Source organism: Nerophis ophidion, linkage group LG06, assembly GCF_033978795.1.
Source record: "Nerophis ophidion isolate RoL-2023_Sa linkage group LG06, RoL_Noph_v1.0, whole genome shotgun sequence".
Taxonomy (NCBI): Eukaryota; Metazoa; Chordata; class Actinopteri; order Syngnathiformes; family Syngnathidae; genus Nerophis; species Nerophis ophidion.
In genome coordinates, this window is record NC_084616.1 from 61,604,296 (window position 1) to 61,615,355 (window position 11,060).

General features: G+C 39.4%; 1 protein-coding gene across 1 annotated transcript; it reads right to left on the reverse strand.

Annotated features, from left to right (window-relative positions):
* Positions 1-281: 281 nt before the first annotated feature.
* Positions 282-7,168, reverse strand: pnpla1 (patatin-like phospholipase domain containing 1). Its single transcript, XM_061904493.1, has 9 exons — positions 6,853-7,168; positions 6,385-6,617; positions 6,254-6,319; positions 5,966-6,175; positions 5,754-5,814; positions 5,432-5,674; positions 3,838-3,943; positions 2,574-2,696; positions 282-2,463 (listed from the first exon to the last, which is right to left on the reverse strand). The coding sequence occupies exons 1-9, from the start codon at positions 7,058-7,060 to the stop codon at positions 2,295-2,297; spliced, it is 1,419 nt and encodes a 472-aa protein (XP_061760477.1). The 5' UTR covers positions 7,061-7,168; the 3' UTR covers positions 282-2,294.
* Between the last annotated feature and the right edge of the window lie 3,892 nt (positions 7,169-11,060).

The following is an 11,060-nucleotide window of genomic DNA, read 5'->3' on the forward strand; positions in this document are numbered from 1 at the left end:
CACATTATAATAATTTAGCAATGATGTGCTTGTGTTGCACAGGTTAGGTGCAAAACATGTTGGAATGTGCATGATTTACTCTTTAGGAGATTATGAAAAATGTGTTGCTTTTAAAAAGCCAAGACATACTCAATTCATTAGATTTTGCGGCTCTATTTTCATGAAATATAAATCTTGGAACAAGACAGTCCTTTCAAAATGAAAAGACACCCAATCATTGCAAATAAACATATGATTCCCATAATTTCATCCATTCCCAAAAGAAAGAAATTCACACGGGCCACCTCTGACTCTTTAATTTGAGATACATAAAATCACAACAAACATTCTTTACAAAGGGTTAACTACTGTAACCAATAATCACGACATACTGTGAATAGTGAGTAAGCAAAACTAAAACAGGAAACATTTGTGTTCACACAATGCAATTATTCAATATCCTCATGTGTACTTTAACAAAAGTCCAGCAACTCTGAAAGTAGTTTTAAGTGCTTCAATAAGTAGTTGAGATCTAGAATGTTGTATATTTGTTACATATATCAATGATAACAATTACTTCAATCGACTGTTTACACAACAATGATCGTGGAAGAAACTCAATTGCAATAACCAGAGGTGGGTAGAGTAGCCAGAAATTGTACTCAAGTTAGAGTACATTTACTTTCGAGACTTATTACTCGAGTAAAAGTAAGGAGTAGTCACCCAAATATTTACTTGAGTAAAAGTAAAAAGTATGTTGTGAAAAAACTACTCAAGTATTGAGAAAGAAAAGAAAGAAACTGAGTCATTGGGATGAATAAAAATGCATTCAAAACGCACATTTTTTTTTTATTTTCTTAATCTATAGAAATAAAGTAAAGAGGGAAAACTCAGTTATTCACACATTTTATGGTGAATGACAAGTTGTTTCTTCAAGCAAGATGTAATTCGGTGTTTACATTTATAATATAAGCTGCTTATATTGGGAGCTTAGTGAAGACGGGTCATTTTGACCCGGAGGACACGGGGTGTATACAACAAATGAGGACAACACAACGGTTAAGGAATTTGGTATTTTACTGAAAGCTTGAAGTGTGTTGGAGGAAATGTAAAGCCCAAGCCTCAAAGTCGAAGACAATCCACCCGGCCATCGGAAAAGGAAGAAAAACATTGCTACTAAAGGGCCTCGAAAAGGTTGGTACACCGTGCGCCAAAGAAGAATACACGGGAGAATGACCTCTCCGATAGGCTACAGCAGGGGTAGGGAACCTATGGCTCTAGAGCCAGATGTGGCTCTTTTGATGACTGCATCTGGCTCTCAGATAAATCTTAGCTGACATTGCTTAACACGATAAGTAATGAATAATTCCGCTGGTAATCGCAGTGTTAAAAATTACATTCAAAATATAAAACATTCTCATACATTTTAATCCATCCATCTGTGTTCGACCGCACCTGTTCAAGAAGTCGCAATAATGGTAAGAAGGATTTTATCATCGGTGAGCTTCCGAATAAAAATGTTATTAAAAAGAATAAGAGGCTTATTATATGAAGATCTGTCACTTCATTTCTGTTTTTGCTTCTTTGTTTCGTATTTACCTCCCATCAGTGCTTTTATTTTGTTTCCATTTCCTGTTTGTCTCGCTGTGTTTTTTTTTCCCCTCAACTGCTGCCAATCGGCATGTTTCTATTTACGCTTACCTTGCGCGCAAAGATTGACTATTGTTTAGAACTCTACATGCAAGACTGCTTCATTCTCCTCTGTTGGTGATATTAAAAGAATCTTACCTGCACCTCGCTCTCCTGGTTCCTGCATCTAGGGGTCTCTACTACTACTGCCATGCGAGTTTGTGACATATTATACTCTATAAATGTTGGTCTTACTTAAAAATGCAGACATTTAGTTGTATTCAGTGTTAAAAAATATGATATGGCTTTCACGGAAATACATTTTAAAATATTTGGCTTAAATGGCTCTCTCAGCCAAAAAGGTTCCCGACCCCTGGGTTACAGTATGTCTTTTGTTAAATGTGTGAATTAACACAAGAACCTATGTAAATATTTCATGTTTCAATGTGTACATCTGTGGCTTATAGACCCGCGCACTCAATATATGTACAAAATAAAATGTGTGTAAAAATTAAGTGGGTGCGGCTTATGTGCTCTATAGCCCGGAAAATATGGTACAAATCTTAGAAAGCCTGCTTTGAAAAAAAAAACATAATAGTAAAGGAGCACACTGTACACAACCATTCCCGAGGACCTTCCCACTTGACCTACATTTTTAAAGTCTTATTACTTTTAATTCTGGTACTTTATACATTTCGTAAGGGAGGTATGGAACGGCCAGCTCCACACCGGACACTTTCGGGGTGAGCAGGGAAAGAAAGCTCCTTGGGACGAGTGCGGCAATTCTGCTGGTGCGTAACCTCCTTTTCTGATGGCTGTTTCAACAACTGAAGAATCAACATGAACGGTAAGAGCCTGGTGGGAAGACATGAAAAAATATAAAATATGAAAACATGTGAACACCGATGTTGAAAGCCTATAAGTATAATGTCTGGTGAGATCATACAAAAAGAAATGTGCCTTACATGTCCATAAAGTTCTTCTTGACGGTACCAAACATAATGCCGAAAAAGAAGACTGCAAACTGCCTCAGGCTATACAAAGTCCAAAAAGCCAAGTCTGGAGTCCTTTGAAACAGCAACTCCACTCTGCAGGGGATAAAGGAGGCATAACTAAACAATCATTTCAGAGTGGAATTCAATACTAAGATTCTGCCTTCTTCAAAATTAAAGAAAAATATTGATAAAACTAATGATTGTTGCATGGCAGCATTACTGTGAACTCTGTGGATGTCTTTGTGGGAATAATCTTAATTATTACAGGTAAACTGTTTATAGTAAACGCTAAAGTACCGTAATTTTTCGGATTATAAGTCGCTCCGGAGTATACATCGCACCGGCCGAAAATGCTTAATAAAGAAGGGAAAAAACATATATACATTGCACTGGAGTATAAGTCGCATTTTGGGGGAAAATGTATTTGATAAAATCCAACACCAAGAATAGACATTTGAAAGGCAATTTAAAATAAATAAAGAATAGTGAACAACAGGCTGAATAAGTGTACGTTATATGACGCATACATAACCAACTGAGAAGGTGCCTGGTATGTTAACGTAACATATTATGGTAAGAGTCATTCAAACAACTATAACATATAGAACATGCTATACGTTTACCAAACAATCTGTCACTCCTAATCGCTAAATCCCATGAAATCTTCTTCTTCGATGTCGCTTCTACCAACTCCAAAGCTATGCACCGCTTCCTCTTGTCGTTTTCGGCTGCATATTTCACTATGTCCATCTTGTAATCTGCAGTACATGATTTCCTTTTCGGTGCCATTTTTGTTCAGCCCTTCTCAGTTTTTATAAGTTACCGCCAACGATGAAATGATCCATTTTAATAGCTACGGCAGTAGCATATAGCATATAGCAGTTAGCATTCCAAAACGCACAATGCACTTCTGCCATGACCCTCTCTCGCTGAATTCTTATTGGTTGACGTGTGTGTGACGATTGCTGACATTTTCTTCATCATTTCTGCGAATGAGATAAATAATATTGTTTGATATTTTACGGTAATGTGTTAATAATTTCACACATAATTATGAAAAAAACTGCGACTTATAGTCCGAAAAATACGGTAATGTATCTGCGGTCCACCATTGCTTACAGTAACATTGTGTTTTCATCTCTGCCACCACAATACAGAGCAGAGTTTAAATGGGAAGTTCACATTTTAGTTTTGAACACCCAAATGTTAATTTTTGCTGTTTGTTTGTTTTTACCTTTCCTGGGTCTGGAACAACTGCATGATGGGAAGCAACAAGTAAGCCAAGAAACCAACAGGAGATCTCAGCCTATTGTTGTAATCTGTCACACTGTCAAGTAGAACTATAAGACAAAAAAAAAAATAACATGATTCACATTTGTGTTAATGTTCTTATTTAGATCGCATCAAGAATGTTTGCTTTAAAGTGACGGTACAAGGGAGCCCTGCGAGGAGGTGGCGACTTGTCCAGGGTGAACCCCGCCTTCTGCCCGATTGTAGCTGAGATAGGCACCAGCGTCCCCCGCGACCCCATAGGAAATAAGCAGTAAAAATTCTCTGTGACTGGGTCCTGAACTTTCTCACAAACCGACTTCAGTCAGTCAGAATCGGCAACCAGACATCAGGCACAAAGGCTCTAAGCATAGGGACCCCCCAAGGCTGTGTGCTGAGCCCCCTACTGTACACCCTCTTCATACACGACTGTGTGGCCTCCCAGAACAACACCAGTATCATCAAGTTTGCAGATGAGACTACGGTCGTCGGACTGATCACCGGGGGAGCTGAGGCAGCGTACAGAAGGGAGGTAGCGGAACTGGTGGCCTGGTGTCAGGATAATAATCTCTCCTTCAACACAGACAAGACCAAGGAGATGATTATTGACCCACGGAGAAGGAGTGCACAGTACACACCTCTGTACATAAGGGGGACAAAGGTGGACAGGGTGAAAACCTTTAAATTCCTCGGGACCCACATCAGCGAGGACCTCACCTGGGATCACAACACCCAACAAACAATAAAGAAAGCCCAGCAGCGACTGTACTTCCTAAGAAGGCTGAGAAAATTTGGTATGCCACCCAAAATTCTCAGCAATTTCTATAGAAGTATGGTTGATAGTGTCCCTACCAGCTCAATCACAGTCTGGTATGGAAACTGCACTGCTAAGGACAGGAAGGCACTCCAGCAAGTGATTAAAACTGCTCAGTACATATCCGGAGTAGCCTTCCCCTCACTACAGGACATGTACGCTACCAGGGCCACCAGGAGAGCACACAACATCATAAAGGACAGTACACACCTCCAGCACAGTCTCTTCAGCCTCCTACAATCAGGCAGACGGTACAGGAGCCTGAAATCCAGGACTACGAGACCGACAAACAGTTTCTACCCACAGGCCATCAGGCTTGTGAATGCTAACTTGTGAATGCTACCCCCCTCCCCCCCGTTTTTACTTTTGTCTTTTTGAACAAAAGACAGCTACCTTGACCACCCCCGAACTGTGAACCATCACTGTAGACACCTTTCACCTTCGATCACTAAAGACACTTTAACTGCTGCTGTGACCCGAAGTCACCTCCATATTTATGCTGTTGACTGTCAATCAGAATGTGCAATAATGTTATGTACTTACTGTGCCTTGTATATACATTTTATTTTTAGTGTTAGTTTTAGCTAAGTACCGTGTGACTTGTTGAAGGGTGGACTAGCAAAGTAAGATTTTCATTGTACGGCAAACTGTCTGTTTGACTGTGCATATGACAATAAAAAAACTTGAATCTTGAATATTGAAAATGGATGGATGGATGGTACAAAGGAAATAGTGCAATGCATACCGTTCTTTGAAGTGTCCGAAGTGGGAGGAAAACATGTCTGTTCTTTATTTGAGTTGCAAGATTGAAGTTCATCAGAACTGTCCATCTGCATGCTTTCGTCAACTTGAAAAGATGCCATTGTTGTCTCTGTTTCCTCGTCCTCCTCTTCCTCTGACATGGTTTCCAGGAATGTTGGCGTTTGAGTGCGACTGTAACTGTCCAGCTCCGGCATCATTGTTTTGTCCGTCATGTTTGAAACAAGCTCTGCATACAAACAGAACAAAAATGGTTTTGATTCATCTAATGTCATTTTGTTGGTACGTTTCTCCTCAAATTGACTTACGGTTGCTCAGAAGAAAATGAATGGCGTCATTGTAACCGCTGTGATAGGCTTGCTCCACAGTCTGAAGAAAGAACACAGTTTCACAGTTTGTAAGGAGTTGAAAGAAAACTTCTGACATTTCTAATCAATGACTCCCTTGAGTGTTTACTGCTCAGAATGCAACATGGGAATTTGATGTCTCCCTTAAGTTAATCGCCTGACTAAGAATTTACCTCAACTTTTAGTGGGTAGAGTGCATTAAAGAACCTCAGGCCATTTGCCAAATTGCCCTTCAAGGTGAGTCCGGTCACCACCATGTCCCACATGCAGGGTGTGTCTGCAGGACAGACGTCTGTCTCTCCAGAGAATGGAGACACCGTTAAAATGCGACCGGGTAATGAGACCACTGGCAGTATACTGCTGAAGCCTCCATCCATGTAGTGCTGCCGGACAGAATAACAGAGACATAGCATGGTAGAGTTGCGCAACCTTGCTTTCACCATGCTAGAAAATATACTTACTACTCCATTGATGGAGGGAGGTAGCATGCCACAATATCCAGGAACAAAACAGCTGCAAAGTAGTGCCTAAGGTAGAAAATCTACATTTTAAAACATGTTTCTTGTTGAGGTTAAACTGTGGGCCAACTCACCTGTATGACATCATCTTTGGACAGGTACTCTGTGATGAGAATGTGCTCGCCATTATCTAGACGGGTAACAGCCACAGCAAGACGCCCATTTGCGAGAAGATGTGCATCAGGACGAAGATGTTTATGTAAGACACATTCTAACCAGTCCAAAACATTGACTGACGGACTGAACGGTCCAAGAGTGAAGCTGTGCATCTTTTTGGCATAACTCAGCATCTCATTCCGCATTGTAACTGAGAACGAGAGTATTTTTTTTCTCAATTAGAAACGTCATACATAACATACATTCATAAAATGTTCAGGTTTTCTCTGGGAATTTAATTGATCACAATGAATGTTCGGTTTATGCTGCTCATAGACTTTTAGCTAATAAAAGTCTCCGAAGGCAAATTGAACAGTCCAGTTGCGATCGACTGAATGCCCTAAGAGTACAATGACCTGGATCAACAAAAATAGTCATAGACTTACTCAGGTTCATTTCACAGGCAACAGCAGCGGCTACCAACGATCCTGCCGACACTCCGAGTATACGCGGCGCCGTTCGCACGATCCAAGGTGCATTTTGTAGAAAGCACTGGGCAACCCCTAACTGGTAGGTGGCCAAGAAGCCAGATCCAGAGAAGGATATGGATGACGGTTCTTCTCGACAATTAATGCTAGATACCTCTAAGACCATTTTCAAAGTTGACTGTATAGGGAGTTTATCACTATTTCAATGGCTGGTCAACAAAAAGCATCAGCGGTTTGGGTGTGGCCCAAAAGAATCAGCGTCTGGCTGGGAAGATATCCGGTGAAAAATGAGAAGAAGTTTTATCAGGATGCCTTTTAAAAAGATCACAATTAGCCACAGCATGTTGGTCATGGATGTAAGACAGCTCACAACACTCTTACTGTGTAAATGTTTGCCCCTGTTTTTTTTGCTTCCCTGAAACAAACGTTCATGTGACACCATTAGATGAAAAGTTACAAGGAACTTCAAATCTGGGTATGAATTGTAAGATAAAATTGTTGTTTAAAATGTATCCCAAAACAAACATACTCATTTCATATAAAGCCATACTTTTATTATGTCTTACAGTATTTAATTTTAAGCACATATATGAAAGAGTCTGATAAGTCTATATATGTACAGTATGTATGTATGTATGTGTGTATATATGTATATGTATGTATGTATGTATATACAATAATATGTATGTATATTATTGTGTGTAATGATACAGCGGCCACAAATATTAACTAAACATGTTAAATAAAACCTCTATCTAGTTTTTATTTAATGTTTAGACCAACTATGCTACAATATTTTAATGTTGGTCATTATGGTGGTACTTGGAAAGCCAAGTGTTTTCTAAGGTGTTAGTTGGTGGAAAAAAAAAAATTGACAACTACTAGACTATACATACACTATACATTCAATGATTGCTGAAAACACACAAAGCTTAATACATGTGCAAGTGTTACTTACAAATGGGTGTCATCTAAGCCAGTGGCACACTAGTGTTCCATGAGATACAGTCTGGTGTGCCATGAGAGATTATCTAATTTCACCCATTAGGGTTAACAATACTTTTTGCAAACCAGTAACTATAGTCTGTAAATTATGTGTTGTTGTTGTTAATATATCCCAAAACAAACCTACTCATTTCATATAAAGGGCTTGGCAGAGTAACCGTATAATACTCTTCCATATCAGTAGGTGGCAGCCTGTAGCTAATTGCTTTGTAGATGTTGGAAACAGTGGGAGACAGGGTGCAGGTAAAAAGGCATCTAATGCTTAAACCAAAAATAAACAAAAGGTGAGTGCCCCTAAGAAAAGACATTAAAGCTTAGAGAAGGCTATGCAGAACGAAACTAAAACTGAACTGGCTACAAAGTAAACAAAAACAGAATGCTGGACGACAGCAAAAACTTACTGTGGAGCAAAGACGGCGTCCACAAAGTATATCCGAACATGACATGACAATGTACAATGTCCCTACAACTGAAATATTCTTGATTGCTAAAACAAAGTAGATGCGGGAAATATTGCTCGCAGGAAGACACGAAACTGCTACAGGTAAATACCAAAAAAAGATAAAAAGCCACCAAAATAGGAGCGCAAGACAAGAACTAAAACACTACACACTGAAAAACACCACAAAACTCAAAATAAGTCACGGCGTGATGTGACAGGTCGTGACAGTACACCTACTTTGAGACAAGAGCTATAGTTGCAACAATTGCGAGAACGACTTTTTAATTGTCAATAACGGCTGCTGAATTTATTTTTTCATTTATTTCTGCTGGTGGTGTGCCTCTGGATTTTTTCAATGAAAAAAATGTGCCTTGGCTCAGAAAAGGTTGAAAAACGCTGACCTAAGCATCCACATAAAGGATGCCAACCGTCCTTTTAAATGTTAAAATAGGTCTTACATCTATTACAGTGCATCATTTGTCCTATTTTCTGTGGATATGCTGTGGCGATTCTCAAAAAATATTAAAGCGAGACTTCCGTCTACCGAGTTAAGCGTGAAGACCGCTAACACCAACCGGGCTGCTAATACTGCCGCAAGTGCATATTAACTCCGACAACCAAGTTGACCAATTTTTGGCAGAACACCTTTTTGATGGACTTCATCTTCAACATCCGCCTCATCAATAACAAGACCCTAGATTGGTGCATGGGATAAAAGAAGAGATGCGAGACGTAAAGGTGTCGATGGGACTCAGCACAACCCTTAATGCCAACAAGGCTGCTCCTAGCTATCAACAGCTGTCTGCTTTGGCAATGCTAAGAGGAGAAGAACTCTGTTGATGCACTTCCTCTTCAACATCATAAGCTCCATGTGACATTGCTGAGATGTGTAATAACAACGCGGGGCACGAAATGCCAACAACACAGCTAATGGTCGTAAGCTGCGACTGTCAAGTTGACCAACTTTAGGCAGAACAGTTCTACAAACCCCATTTCCAAATGAGTTGGGAAATTGTGTTAGATGTAAATATAAATGGAATACAATAATTTTCAAATCCTTTTCAACCCATATTCAATCGAATGCCCTACAAAGACAAGATATTTGATATTCAAACTCATAAACTTTATTTTTTTTTTTGCAAATAATAATCAACTTGGGATTTCATGGCTGCAACACGTTCCAAAGTAGTTGGGAAAGGACATGTTCACCATTGTGTTACATCACCTTTTCTTTTAAATACACTCAATAAATGTTTGGGAACTGAGAAAACTAATTGTTGAAGCTTTGAAAGTGGAATTTTTCCCATTCTTGTTTTATGTAGAGCTTCAGTCGTTCAACAGTCCGGGGTCTCCGCTGTCGTATTTTATGCTTCATAATGCGCCACACATTTTTGATGGGAAACAGGTCTGGACTGCGGGCAGGCCAGGGAAGTACCCGCACTCTTTTTTTACGAAGCCACGTTGTTGTAACTATTTTCTTGCTGAAATAAGCAGGGGCGTCCATGATAACGTTGCTTGTATGACAACATATGTTGCTCCAAAACCTGTATGGACCTTTCAGCATTAATGGTGCCTTCACAGATGTGTAAGTTACCCATACCTTGGGCACTAATACACCCCCATACCATCACAGATGCTGGCTTTTGAACTTTGCGCCTATAACAATCCGAATAGTTATTTTCCCCTTTGTTGTGGAGGACACCACGTCCTCTGTTTCCAAATATAATTTGAAATGTGGACTCGTCAGACCACAGAACACCTTTCCACTTTGCATCAGTCCATTTTAGGTGAGCTCGGGCCCAGCCAACCCGGCGGCGTTCAGGATATTGTTAATAAATGGGTCTGGCTTTGCATAGTAGTTTTAACTTGCACTTACAGATGTAGCGACCAACTGTAATCACTGACAGTGGTTTTATGAAGTGTTCCTGAGCCCATGTGGTGATATAATTTACACACTGATGTCGGTTTTTGATGCAGTACCGCCTGAGGGATCAAACGTCTGTAATATCATCGCTTATGTGCAGTGATTTCTCCAGGTTCTGAACTTTTTGATGATTTTACGGACCGTAGATGGTGAAATATCTAAATTCCTTGCAATAGCTCGTTGAGAAATGTTGTTCGACAATTTGCTTATAAAGTTGTGACCCTCACCTCATCCTTGTTTGTGAATTACTCAGCATTTCATGAAAGCTGCTTTTCATACCCTATCATGGCACCCAACTGTTCCCAATTAGCCTGCACACCTGTGGGATGTTCCATATAAGTGTTTGATGTGCATTCCTCAACTTTATCAGTATTTATTGCCACCTTTCCCAACTTCTTTGTCACATGTTGCTGGCATCAAATTCTAAAGTTAATGATTATTTGCAAAAAAAAAATGTTTATCAGTTTGAACATCAAATATGTTCTCGTTCTAGCATATTCAACTGAATATGGGTTGAAAATTATTTGCAAATCATTGCATTCCGTTGATATTTAACACAGTTTCCCAACTCATACGGAAACAGGGTTTGTAACTTAGCAGGATAACTATTTCCACATCATGTAAGTACTACTTTGTACTATAATCCAAAGTAGAAAACATAAAAGGCTATTATATTGGGTGAAACGTGTGTAAAGTGACTACTCTACGAGTGTTATTTCATATGAAGATGCCTCTAATTATGTTAAAAAATATATACTATACCAACTTTATTTATAGATTTATTTAAAAATAATA